At 36.2% G+C, this 13,840-nt stretch overlaps 1 protein-coding gene across 1 annotated transcript; it reads left to right on the top strand.

Moving 5' to 3' along the window:
* The first annotated feature begins 589 nt into the window (after positions 1-589).
* Positions 590-12,308, top strand: LOC124895002 (alpha-crystallin domain-containing protein 22.3-like). The gene is made up of 4 exons (XM_047405492.1): positions 590-1,011; positions 10,802-11,190; positions 11,411-11,696; positions 12,006-12,308. The coding sequence occupies exons 1-3, from the start codon at positions 995-997 to the stop codon at positions 11,656-11,658; spliced, it is 654 nt and encodes a 217-aa protein (XP_047261448.1). The 5' UTR covers positions 590-994; the 3' UTR covers positions 11,659-11,696; positions 12,006-12,308.
* The last annotated feature ends 1,532 nt before the right edge of the window (positions 12,309-13,840 follow it).

Genomic DNA, 13,840 nt, shown 5'->3' with positions numbered 1-13,840 from the left:
CTCTTAGAATTTTTCTTTTATAATGGGCATGGATTTGTTATAATGTGGGAATTTTTGTGGGTCCCCCATATATTCTTTCTTTTAGTTTGTTATTGTGAGGATAAAAATGTGTGGTAGGGAGGTGGAAGCTTTTGATTGGGTAGGTTGTTAGGATAAAATAAATTAGTTAGAGGTATTGTTTTTTGTTTATTTTTGTATTCTTGTGGAATATAATTACATGGGGTTGGACACATGGTAAGGTGAACTAAAAATGAATAAAATTAGACTTCGGGAGGGACAAAATTAGGTGTCTACAGATTTCCTTCACCAAGTCATCGCCAACAGTCAACTCTTATCCGTTGGTGTCAATTACTATGTTATTAAGCCTTAAAAAAGAAAAAAAAAAAACATCCTAAAGAATAGGGACCATTTAAGTAATTTGGTCTATTTCAAAGAACAAAAGTCAAGAATACATAACCAGGTCAGCAAGGGACTTTCGATGCTCTAGAAAATCCCTAAACATAAAAGCAAGCACATACTCACCAACTTCACAATCAAAAATGTTTTAAATAAATTTCCATCTTTGGGTATCTGCCACTCTATGATTTTAAATATCTAAATGAAAATTGTCTTCAAGATTAAGGGACTGGTTCCACATTAGTCGTAACCCAGTTTGAAAACCTTTTCTCATAGATTCCTTTCACCACGTCATCGCCATCAATTCACTCTTATCTCTTGGTCCTATGTTATTAAGCCGTAGGACTCTTTTAGTAATTTCGCTCTACTTTTCAAAGAACAAAAAGTTCAGGCCAGTAGGGAGTAAAGGGCCTTTAGCACTGTTGAAAATCCCTAAACACATAAAAGCAACCAACTTCACAGCAAATATAATTTCATTTAAATTTCCAGCTTTGGATATTTGCCTCTCCTTGATTTTAAAGATATCCCAAGACTCTTTTTACCAAGATTTTTACCAAGTACCAGATTTCCCAATCTTTTTTCTTCCAGCAGCTATCTGATGGATTCGAGTTGGAGGTATCATCATCCTAATTTTTTTATTTTTTTATTTTTTATAGATAACGTTTGTTGAGTTTATCTTTCATTTTTTTTTTTTATACATGATGGTGTAAGTAAAAACTCCGAATTAACTCAGGTGTTGATTTTTCTTTTTGAGTGTTTCTGGGCACTTTTGTAAATGCAGAAAGTTACCATTTTTTCAGATACCCAGTTGTTTTCTTACAGATAATTTTAGGAAGTTTAGTTAAGGGTACATTGGGAAGATGAATTTTTGGGATAAATTTGTGTGCTTTATGTGGAATATATGTGTTATTAAGGTGTGTAGAAGAATTTTTTTGAGATTTGACATTTTATTTGTGAAAACTTTTGAAGAATGTATGGCCGATTCAATGTTTCTTAGTCCTTTTTTTGGGTTTTTTTTTTTTTTTTGATAACCTTGTTTTGTGAATTTTGCTGCATTAGGAAAAGAGTACCATTTTTTGGATATCCGTGGTGTCTGGCGTTTTTCATGCACATTGACTAAATCCACGGGATATTTGTCATCTCCCACCAGCAACAAATATCAGATATTAGGTAACATTGTCAACCAAGTCTAGGACAGATGGGAAGAATCTCGTAGTGTTTTTTTGTCTCTGCTGAGATTTGAACTTGAGCCATCAAGTTCTCAACCAACTTAATTCACCACTAGGCCCCAACCTTGGATGCAACTGGGAAATGGGAATGGGTACTGGGTGTTGTTGAGTCCCACATCTTGGTGTTAGAGTTAGGACCATCTCAATCATTATTAACCCGATGTGGAGAGCCCATCTTATTATGTCTATGTAAGGGTTAATGATTTCAGAATCATAAACTTAATGATTTTCACATACAATTCGATTATCAATAAGTCAGTCAAGAAACAAATCCGAAGCTGCCATAGCTTTCTTTTTGACATGAATTAAGTGGATGTACTTGATTTGTATCTTGAGAAAAACAATTTCTCTCCCTTTTTCTTTGTGTGTTCTTTCAGAACAAATATGGATGGAGTTCCGCTATTCTTCTTAAAGGGAGAAAGAGAACCAACAGTTAATTAATGCATCACTCCCACTTCCATCAAATTGGGGTAGTGGGAAGCTGTTAGCACACCCTTTTAGTCTATCAACAGTTTACTGTTGGAATATTAAATCAAAAGTTAGATTATTTTAGCAACTATTAGTTATGTTATTTCTATTTTTATTAGACAGTTATTACTATGACTTATCTATTAATTATGTTGTTTTTAATTCTCTGTAGATAGCAATAAGGAGGTTATTCCTCCACTTTCTCATTTCAGTACTTGTAGGAAGTTATTTCCTTGTTACATGGGGTGGTGGTTCATCCACCAATTCTATTTACATTTATTTGACTTTAATGTAAAGGTAACCAGATAATATTTTAGTTTTTCAGTACTTGAACACAAGAGATTGCAGGTTCTCTCTTAGTGAACCAACGCCATAGGTTTCGTCTTCCAACGTCCCATAACTAGATCCATATTTGGAACCGTAACAATTTGGTATTAGATTCGGGAGTTATGGGAGATTAAATTCAACATCAATTGGCACAATTGGTAAACTTGTTCCAAGAATAACGTGCCACAATTTAGCCCGACAAGAAGCAATAAATGCTCGCTTGGAATTCTTAATCATCTGAACATTACTGTCAGAATCGATGTTGGATGGGTAAAGCTAGGGTGGCGAGAGGGTCAAGATATGAAGGAGGAAGCTCCATCATTTCTCGACATACAAAGTTGGATTTCTCATGATTTAATGGCATGAGGACCCTTTGGGATGGTTGAACAGATGTGGACACTTTTTTTGACACCTACAAACTCTAGAAGAAGTAAAGGTTGAACTTTCTTCTTTTCATTTGGAAGGGAGTGCACAACTTTTGTTTCTTCAACTAGAAACAGATATGCGTCAACTGTCTTGGAATGAATGCAAATGCCATTGTAACCTTCGTTTTGGGCCATCAATCAAAAGTCAGAAGTTGTGCGAATTGGCAAGGTTGCACCAAATTTGGCCTGTGGCAGATTACCGAGAAAAGCTTGAGCAGCTAGTTTCACGGCTGATACACTCACACGGTCAGAAAAAATTGAACTTTATATCAACAGTCTTGCTGATAATAATTGCAGTTGAATTGCATAATCCTCCAGATTTGGCTACGTGACGAATTCATCTCGTCTTTATGAAAGCAAGGAACAACCCATTTGTTCTCAATTGTTAGATGCGGGTAGGTCAGAGATAACAAATTTCTCATGTAAACAACATCCCAGATTTGTGAAGAAATTGGCCAAATCTGAAATGGAGGAAAGGCGACTTAAGGGACTCTGTTTTAATTTTGACGAACTATTCATTCGGGGCCATCAGTGCAAGAAATTATTCTGGATTGATTTCATTGATGATTACTAAGAATTTGCTAAAAAAGAGGGAAATACTACTACTTTCATGTTAGCACACCTTTTTAGTTTATCAACAATTTACTTTACCGATGGAAAATTAAATCAGAAGTACATTATTTTACCAACTATTAATTATGTTTTCCTATTTTTCTCCGGCCGTTATTAGTATAACTTATCTATTAGTTATGTTGTTTTCAATTCTCCGTGGACAACAATAAAGAGGCATTCCTCCACTTTCTCATATCAATGGTTGTAGCAAGTTATTTCCTTAATTTTGATCACACTCAACTTACTCCATGATATATGAGCAAGGCAATCGTTATCAAACATAATAACCCAACTTGAGTTGGGGTCGAATCCACGAGGAGTGTAACTAGTATTCGAATCCTATGTGTATAAAAGGAGACTAAGTGTTTACCCGTAATGTAAACATAAAGTAAAACATAAATTAAAATTAGGGGGTATGGTTTGAAAGGTTGTGTTGAAAAAATCTACTTGAACTACCAATTAAGAGCAACAATTGTAGATAAACTTTTAATAGGAGAATAGCCTTGTGATTATGTTTTTCTAGGGGAAAATAGTGCATGGGTACATGAAAATGACCAGTCCGCCCTTGGGAGAATTCCGCAACATCGCTATCTCCATTAGTTGATCGCAATCGTGACTCTGACGATCGCATTGGACCTATCGTGATCACCATGCTTTGACCTGGTCTTGAGTGGCCGCGATCGCGGTTACTGAGGTCGATCCCAGCTACTGATTTTCCAGCTTTTTGCACTACTACCCTTTTTGATCTCTTTTAAGCTCACTTCACTTCTTTTCTTCCCATTACCTATATATGTGCAAAACATGCGAATTAGTGCATTCAAATGATAAATTTGTCTCATTAACACTGTTTAATTATAGTAGTGTGCACGAATTTGAGCGTCAATGAGTGGTAAATTTACCAACTCATCAACACCCCAACTTAAACCTTTGCTTGTCCTCAAGCAATACTACTTCTTACTCAATGAAACTATGCAATTTTAAGCCCATTTATACGACCAGATGATCATAATGACTTTGAACTTGATTAGCACCAATAAGTAGCTCTCAAGCATGGGTAAAACTATTCTCACAACTCCTCTCAACATGAAGCACAATCTCAAAGATGCAAAAGACTTTAAAGAACAACAATGCAACAATCACCAACTCTCTAGAAGTGATTCTCTATCGATAGCAACTCCACTACACTTCTTTGCCTCATTTTCAGAAGATGACAATTTCACCCGTGTCAATTTGTTTACATGCCTCCTCACAGAAAGGAAATCTCACTCACCAAATTATCTATCCTGCAACAAGGGATTTTTGGTGCAAACACTCACTCTCACAAAGAATCTCTCAATGCGAACAAGTATTGAGAAAGGAAATGTTGTTGTTGCTTGTAACGTACGTTCGGGAAAGGATATGATATCATTTAGGAACAAAGTAACTGCACGCTTCTTGAGCATCTACATCACACTATTCAACCATACTTTTGACCATGAACCACTTCATTTGTTTCCAAAATTCACACATGCCTACTTTCGTTACCTTGATTCACCCATCTCTTTGAAGGCATCTTCTATTCATTTATTTCTTTTGTAATCTATGCTTTTCCTTCTTTTGAGTATTCCTTTCTTTTTCACTTCTTCCTTTGCTGTCTTTGCTTAACTTATAGGCATCCACTTACATTACCATGACTCAAGGTCACCTCTTCCAAAAATTTTCACCCCCAACTTAGGCATTTGGCCTCTAGTTTCATTTTCCAAGTTCAAGGAGGGTAGGGCTCAAAAGAGGAATAAAATTCAAATGGTTCAAGGCTTGCAATGTGGTTGACAAAGAAAGTCTTGAAGGGTCAAAATGGGTGACTATGGATACTATTCTATGTACAGGTAAGCTATTTAGGCTAAAGTGGGTTCCTATGTTCGCAAAGAAGGCCTAAGATCACTTCACCAACGAAGTATAATCACAATTAGCCTTGAGGACTAACGGGGCAAGTTCTAGATGATACAAGTATGCATGAGAGTTACACAACTACGCTCACCGCACATGACATGCAAACTTTTCAAGGAGTCTCAATTGTATTTCCTACTAGAGACAAAAGGAGGTATTTACCATGTACTACAAACTAAGGACTTTAGAGTCACAAAAAGAGGGAAAACATTGTTACAAAATTGTTCACATCCATGCCCTTGGTTTTCAAAAATTTTTGGACAGAGGGGGTGTTTGTTTTGCATTTACGCCACACAAAGTTATTCAGGAGGTGGTTAATCCACCAATTGTATTTAAATTTATTTCATTTTAATTGAAAGGTAAGCAAAAACTATTTCAATTTTTGAGTACTTTAACCCAAGAGATTGTAAGGTATCTCTTAATGAACCAACCCCATGGGTCATAGAAATAAAACATTAAATTTCATCTTACAATATCCCATAACTAGATTCATATTCGTGGATCGTAACTTGGTATCAGTTTAAGGAGTTATGGGAGATCATATTCAACATGAATTGACAGTTGGTGAACTTGTTTATAGAAGAACGTGGTGCCAATTTAGCCAGACAAGAGACAATAAATGCTCGTTTAGATGAACTCAAAGGGTTTAGTAAATTCAAAAGTCGACTCTGAATCATATGAACATAACAGTCAAAATCGAGGCTGGAAGGGTAAAACTAGAGTGGCCGAAGGGTCAAGATATGAAGGAGCAAGTTCCATCATTCCTCGACATACAAAGCTGGATTTCCCACGAATTAATGGCGATGAGGACCCTTTGGGATGGTTAAACAGATGTGAGCACTTTTTCTGACACGAACAAATTCTAGAAGAATAAAAGGTTGAACTTGCTTCTTTTCATTTGGAATGGAATTCACGATTTTGGGACCTTCAGCTAGAGACAGATATGCATTAACTATCTTGGAGTGAATTCAAACGCCATTGTAACTTTCGTTTTATTCCACCAATTAAAAGTCAGAAGTTGCACGAATTGGCAAAGTTTCACCAGATTGAGTCTGTGGCAGATTACCAAGAAAAGTTTAGTTAGTTTCACGTCTGGTACACTCGCAGAGTCACAAAAATTAACTTTATATGTCGGTATTGTTGATAATATTGCAATTGAGATTGAATTCCATTATCCTCCAGATTTGGCTACGACGATGAGTTCATCTCGACTTTATGAACGCAAGGAAACAATCCTTTTGTTCACAACTGTTAGATGCTGGCATGTCAAAGACCACTAATTCTCACCTCAACAATATGTCAGATTTGTGAAGAAACTGATCAAATCTGAAATGAAGGAAAGGTGACTTAAGGGGCTCTGTTTCAATTGTGACAAACTATTCACCCAGGGCCATTGGAGCAAGAAACTATTCTGGATTGATTTCATTGAGGATGAAGTAGTATTTGTTGAAAATGAGGGAAATACTACTATTCTCCACACTTAGTGCTTGAGGACAAATATGCTTTGAAGGAGGGGAGAAATGTTGGCACAATTTTTTTGTCTATAAATAGTTTACTGTTGGAAAATTAAATCAGGATGTAGGTTATTTTAGCAGCTATTAATTATACAACAACAATACCCAGTGAATTCCCACTAAGCAGGGTCTGGGGATGGTAAAGTGTGCGCAGTCGATACAATTACCTCTGATGAAGTAGAGAGGCTAGTTGAGTGTTTTCGATTGATCCTCGGCTCAGGACAGATAACAATACAACAAATAAAAAATAAACACAAAATGTGATAATACACCGCTAGATAATAAGACATAAGTCATGGGCCGTCCACTCCCTAGCCTTGACAAGCCCATACAACTTCTTATCTCCGCATTTCTCCTCTAAAGTTGTATACAACCTCTCGAAAGTTGTTGTCTTAGTCGTCGTAACCACTAACTTAACCTCTTTACTAGCTAACTTATACTCCTTATTCTCCGCTTCTCCTTGTCTTCCTTGCTCTTAACCAAATTTGCATAAGCCACCTTCTTAGTCTTCACCTTCCTTTTTAACTTCTTCGTTCCACCGTTTGTCACTTCGGTGCTTGCCAGATCGGCCTCTTGAGACACCCAACACCTCTCTAACTTTCTCTCTAATGGAATTGACAGTCGTCTCCCACATACTATCCACATCCTATCTACTCTCCCAAGCCCCAATTGTCATTAACTTCTAAATCTTCAATGCACTGTGTCACCCTTCCTAAATAGCAAAAAGTCTATCTAAGTCTTGGCCACCTAACTACGAAAGGTAACAAGGTGCTCTTCCTTCTTCGGGAAACTCAAATTTGCTACCCACAACCCAACGGCCCTAGTGAAATCCAAAACTGAAGTTTCTCCATTCCTTTCCCTGTAACCGAAACCTTTATGCCCATTAGCATAGCCTCTCGATATAGACTCAATATGTACATTGAATTCCCCTTCTATGAAGAGCTTCTTAGTGCTCGGAACGCCTTTCACCACCTCATCTAAAACCTCCCAAAAGCTCTTCTTCTCCTCCTTGTCCAAGCCCGTTTGGTGAGCGTAGGCACTAATAGCATTCAATGTAGACCCTCCAATGACTAGCTTAACCGGCCTCACCCTGGGCTCTGGTCTTCGCTCCAACCCCTACCCCAACCTATAACATGCCCCTAGTCTACCATCGACCACCATAACCACTACTTTATAAGAGAAGTAAATACGAGGGCGCACAAATAGATAAGGCTAACAAGACACAATGGTAATAGCGAATAAATCACTGATGAAGCTTGAAGTTGTGACCACTATATGGTAAGGAAACAAATAGAAATCTACAGGAAAGAATTAAGAATCAACAACGCATGTCAAAAGCAATAAATCTTCAAGAAAGAAACAAGAATCAACAACGTATGCCACAAGCAATAAAACCAATATACTATAACGCAAATGTTGATAAATAACAATCAATAACAAGAATTTAGAAAATAACAACAACAATAGAAAATAACAACAAGTGCGACAAGAAATAGATATGCTAGTCTCAACTACGGCAAAGTAATAGAGAAACTGGAACCAGTAATCCAACAAGAACCGTCAAAGATAACCAGGCAAGAAACCAAGAGAAAAAGGACTGAAATACAAATATCGAAAGAGACGGACATATCCACCACCAACAATCAAGAAACCTAAACAAGATAATTATAGGAGATGTAACAAGTGCACCTGATTCGGGAAGACGACAAAGTGGGGGCGTTTTATTGATTTTTTTAGGCTTTTATTAATGATTTATCTATTAATTATGTCGTTTTTAATTCTCTGTAGTCATCATTAAGGAAGGTATTCCTCCACTATCATTTTAGTAGATATTGGAAATTATTTCCTTGGTATTGGGAGGGGGGGTGATTAATCCACTAATTGTATCTAAATTTATTTGGCTTTAATGGAAAGATAAGCGGAAAATATTTCAGTTTTTGAGTACTTTAACTCAACCAGTGCCATAGGTTGTAGAAGGAAAACATCAGATTTCATCTTACAACTTCCATAACTAGATCCATCTTCAAGGATCGTAACAGAAGCTTTATGTGAAATAACTTTCATACAACCGATAAGATTTTAGGAATTATACTATCATCATTATTTATTAAACCAGGCAAATAATATAGTCCATGTGGGCCAAAACTTATATTCTCCCGCTTAACACGTGTGCCATTATGAACTTAACTGTTTAATAGAATTTTCATCATTATGTACGTAATTAGATGCCAAATCCTCCTTTAATTGGAAACAACAGTCGTTATTGAATAGATCAACAAATATGAGGCGATCAAAGTGAGGTTTACAGCGCCCAAGTTGTTTCATGCATAAATACACAATAACAACCTTAGTTACTCATTAAACATGTTAGAACCCAACACGATAGACTAGAAAAACACCTAACGCAAGCTATTACGCTAGTTTTCTCGGTTTACTTCTAAATGATTAATTTGAATCAAAACTTGTGTGGAAACAACATTAAACATTGTAAACACATACATGGACACTTAAATTCACATTTATCTCATTATAAACACATTAATCACACGAATCATCCTCAAAACAAGGCTCAAAACAAGGCTAAAAGGGCTAAAATAGCAAGGCTAGAATGCATAAATACACCCAACATTAGAGGTCGTTGGAAGTTTCATATGAAATAACTTAATAACTTTCCTACAACCAGTTGGATTTTAAAAATTTTGTTATCATTGTTATTTTTTAAACCAATCAAATAATATAAGCCACGTGGCCAAAACTTAAGAGTCTATGCTCCAAATGTCGAGTCGTGTGTGTGGGGGGGGTGTGGGGGGGCGGGGTGAGTCCCAAATCAGCCAACTTAGGGATCCTAGGTCTATAACAGGTACCAAACTCAATTGTCTGCTTCCTTTGAATTAATTGCTCACAGTGAAATTGCCTAAGATGAAAGGTACATTTTCTTAATACTACAGGGAAATGGAACGGAAAGATACATTTTTCGTTAAATAGAACAAGATTTGACATTGGATAGTGGTTGTTGAAGTGTGAGACATCTCATCTAAAATCTTAAGCTGTGAGAGAGAGCACACTTTTTATTATTTAATTATATTCTCAACACCCCCCACGTGTGATCCTGATTCTTTTACATGGGCCAACACATGAATTTTTTTTTTAATGATGAGTGACAGTGAGATTGGGTCCCAAGACCTCTGACTGCTCTAATCCCATGTTGATGTGTGTACGTGTGTGATCATCTCATCTAAAAGTTTAAGCTGTTAGAGAGAGCACACTTTTTATTATTTAGTTATATTCTCAACAGTGGCCTTTTGTAAAGAGAAACTATTTTTGGCGATAAACATAAATTGGTCTCTTTTATATTTTTCTCTACCTCCAAGCAATATGAATTGCGGCGAGGAAGTCAAACCTAATTATCATGCTATGTCTCATTTGCAAATATGATCAAGTTGGTTTTTGTTTTTAATGTCCATTTTTGTCTTGAATACACTTTGAATGAGAAAATAGGGAGTGTTCTAGATGGCTAATGCCACCCTTTACAAGTAACAATGAAGTTATTAGAATTTCATGTGAAGTAGACCTCTGATAAACTGTTGGGCACTTTTTCCATCCAGATTCACAATAACTTTTTACTCTCTGGATGCTGAAGTTTTTCTTTTTCAAATTATGTTTGAATGCTTTTGTGACTATCCTTTGCCTTTGAGAAATCATAAGATGCACAAGTAGGAAATAAAACCTTCTTAATCCGTAAAGAAATTATTTCCTACTTGTGCATCATATGAACTGTACTTGCTTACTCCAATGAAGCTCTTCTTACATTGGTTTTAGGTCCTATGGAGTCAAGTAAGGTATTTCTTAATACTAGAGATTATCGTAATGGAAACTAATGTTGTATTTTGCTCATGCATTGCAGAGCATCTCAGTCTTCTGTGCCGAATTCTGGTGAATCTAGTAGTTCAATTCCGCTGCATCCTCAACCGCTTAACGTGGCCCCCATCAGCTGGTATTCATCGACACCAGATATCAATGCTGGTTCAGTCTCAGTTGAAGCTATAACTTTGCCGTCCAAGCGTAGCAACTCTCAGCGGCATGCTGGGGGTCAGCCTGCAGTGGTTTTTTTTTCTGCTTATCCAGCCAAAGAGGAGTGGGACAATCTTTTAAATCATGCTAACGGTGGGGTTGCCCTTACTGGATCGGCTTTGTATGGAAAGGTTGGGCCATTCATGGGTTCAGTTGATATAGCTGAATCTGAAGATGCTTATGTCTTCCGTGTTTCACTTCCCGGTGTTGCTAGGGATGAACGTAAGTTCTACGTATGAGTAAGATTTTCTTAAGTTGAAAATCACCATATCTTCTTATAACTCTTTACTGTATTACATCAGACTTTTTCTTTTATATTTTACTACGTCAAGTTGAAAATCACTATATATGTGACGACCATATGTTTTGTATATGAATGTCAAATTGCATCCATATGAATCAACTTGATGATTAAGAGATCTTCCCGTTCATGTGGTTACAGAAGTCTTTCGCTGTGATGTTGGACAAAATGGGAGAATTCTCATAAGAGGGGTGAGCGTGACCGGAGAGAGGAAGGTTCGCAGGAAGAATATGGTCTTTAATATGCAAACTCAGAACTTATGCCCACCGGGTGAATTTACCGTTTCATTCCAGCTACCAGGTCCAATTGATTATCTAAACTTGTCTTGTAATTTTGGACCTGATGGGATTTTTGAAGGCATTGCGAAGAAAAAACAGCAGGTCCTTTAAGGTCCAGTGAAATATTTAGATCAAACTCCTTCATCTCTGTAAGTACCTCTATAGTCCAAAGTACTTTGTTTGGAGTTGCATGTGAAAATTGTGTCTCTGGCTTTCCCACTTTTATATAAGTCAAACAAGCCAATTATATTAACCATTGTATCTGAACCAATTATGTAATTCCACCATTTAGCTTCCTGATCTATGAACAATCACTCTGCATTGTTTTTGGAATGTGAACATATTTTTTCATGTTGAGCTTCATAAAGCTTTTTGTTTTAAATTAGTTGTTCCACTTCATTAATCACTACTGCAAAAATGTCTCTTTTCTTGAACCTAATTCTGTGTTTTGCTTGTAGATGGTAGGGAGAAGCCAAATTTAGAAGACCAGGAGCAATGCTGCAGTTGATTCCGGGATCTTTGTGCAGCTTTTAGCCTTATCTTGCATCATGGTTTAGTTCTTTTGTGTGTGTGCCATCTTGTTGGTTCCATCGTTAAGACTTACTAAGGGTGTGGCTACCCGAACTTAGCCACTTCTACAGAATTGGAAAATTGGGCTCAAACTAATAGATTTTGACTTTTGTGTTTAAAGACCAAGTATTTTGTCCCTGTTGTTTAATTGGTTTGCTATGGTATTCTTATATCCGGCAGTTTGCACCAAATTTGAAACTTGCTCACAGGTTGCAACCTTTTAGGGAAAATGTCGTGAAAATTTATCAAATAGTGGTTTTTGGTTAGGAAGAAAATTATTTTCCAAAGAAAATATTTTGTGAAAAATATCATTTATCAGTGTTTGATTAGGAAGGGAAACCTTGAAGTAACTGTAAAGTTGTTGTTATATGACCAGAAGGTCGCGGTTTAAAGTCATGGATATAGCCTGTTGCAGAAATTTGAGGTAAGCTTGTGGACAACAAATCCTTGTTCGGCCCTTCTTTGGACCCGTGCATAGCGGGAGCTTTATACACCGAGCTATCCTTATGTGTATGACAAGGTCTAAAAGTATTGACTTAGTGTAATCATACAAGGTATTGAATCGGGTATGTTGCAGATGATGCTGTAGCATTGATAAATTAGTGAGACTGAATGAGTTTGGGATATTTGTAGCGGCGGTGATGATTCTGTAGCAGTAGTGTTGCTACTTCTTTTCATATTGGTAAAAATATTCTTTTGATAAAACGACTTCTAGATTTTATTATAATTACCCTTTGAAAATACTTTTTTTTTTTTGCAAAGATGTTTATCGCACATTGTACTAAGCAACTAATCTAATGTGTTACGTATAGGATCCCTTTGTGATCTTAAACATTTCAATAAAGAATAAAGTGTGTTACCTTTGATCATGAGTATATAGGCGGCCAGGGAAGCAGTTGTTTGTCAACTTGCTTGCTTCCCAGCCAAGGGCATATTTGATGATACTCCCTCCGTTTTAAAAAGAATGACATATTTTGACTTGACACAAAGTTTAAGAAAATAAACAAGATTTTTGAATTTTGTGGCCTTATATTAAAGTTGTGTTAAATGTACCAAAATGCCCTTTAATTTTGTGGTCCAAAATATGTCATGTGGAAAGTTGAAATTAAAGTATTGCCAAAAACAGAAATGAGTCATTCTTTTTTAAACGAACTAAAAAGGAAAGTATGTCATTCTTTTTTAAACGGAGGGAGTATTACATTATTGTCATGATTTATAAGTATTATATTTGACTGCTTTTGTACTTGTACGTATGCATTATTAGGACCGAAAAATCTATGTATGTCTATACAAAAGCACTTTTCTAAAGTTAATTATTATGGGACTCATCCAGGCTTTATCCTGTTTTACTTCACACCCTGAGGAGTCATTTGGTTTGGAACAAGTTATTCGAAATAATTAATCGTGAGAAGTTATTTAGTTATTCCGTCATGTATATGTGATAACTTATTCAGTTGATATAAATAGTGAGATAATTAATTTCAAGGCTAAATAATACTTCCGACTAGACGTTTAATGAAATAATTATATATTTTATTTCAAGATTATTATATCTTATACCCCACACAAAAATGATTCCTTACATTTAGCTTTACTACTGTTTTTAATCAATTGGTATTTGTGTAGATACTTGATTTACTACTTTTGCAATTTTGAATAAAAAAATCATTTCATATTTTATTTATTACTTGGGTTAGTCGAAAAGTAATGTTAAGCTTTCCTA

The sequence above is a fragment of the Capsicum annuum genome, unplaced genomic scaffold (genome assembly GCF_002878395.1).
Source record: "Capsicum annuum cultivar UCD-10X-F1 unplaced genomic scaffold, UCD10Xv1.1 ctg79151, whole genome shotgun sequence".
NCBI lineage: Eukaryota > Viridiplantae > Streptophyta > Magnoliopsida > Solanales > Solanaceae > Capsicum > Capsicum annuum.
Note: the sequence above shows the minus strand (reverse complement) of the source record. Positions and strands in the feature narration are given on the sequence as shown.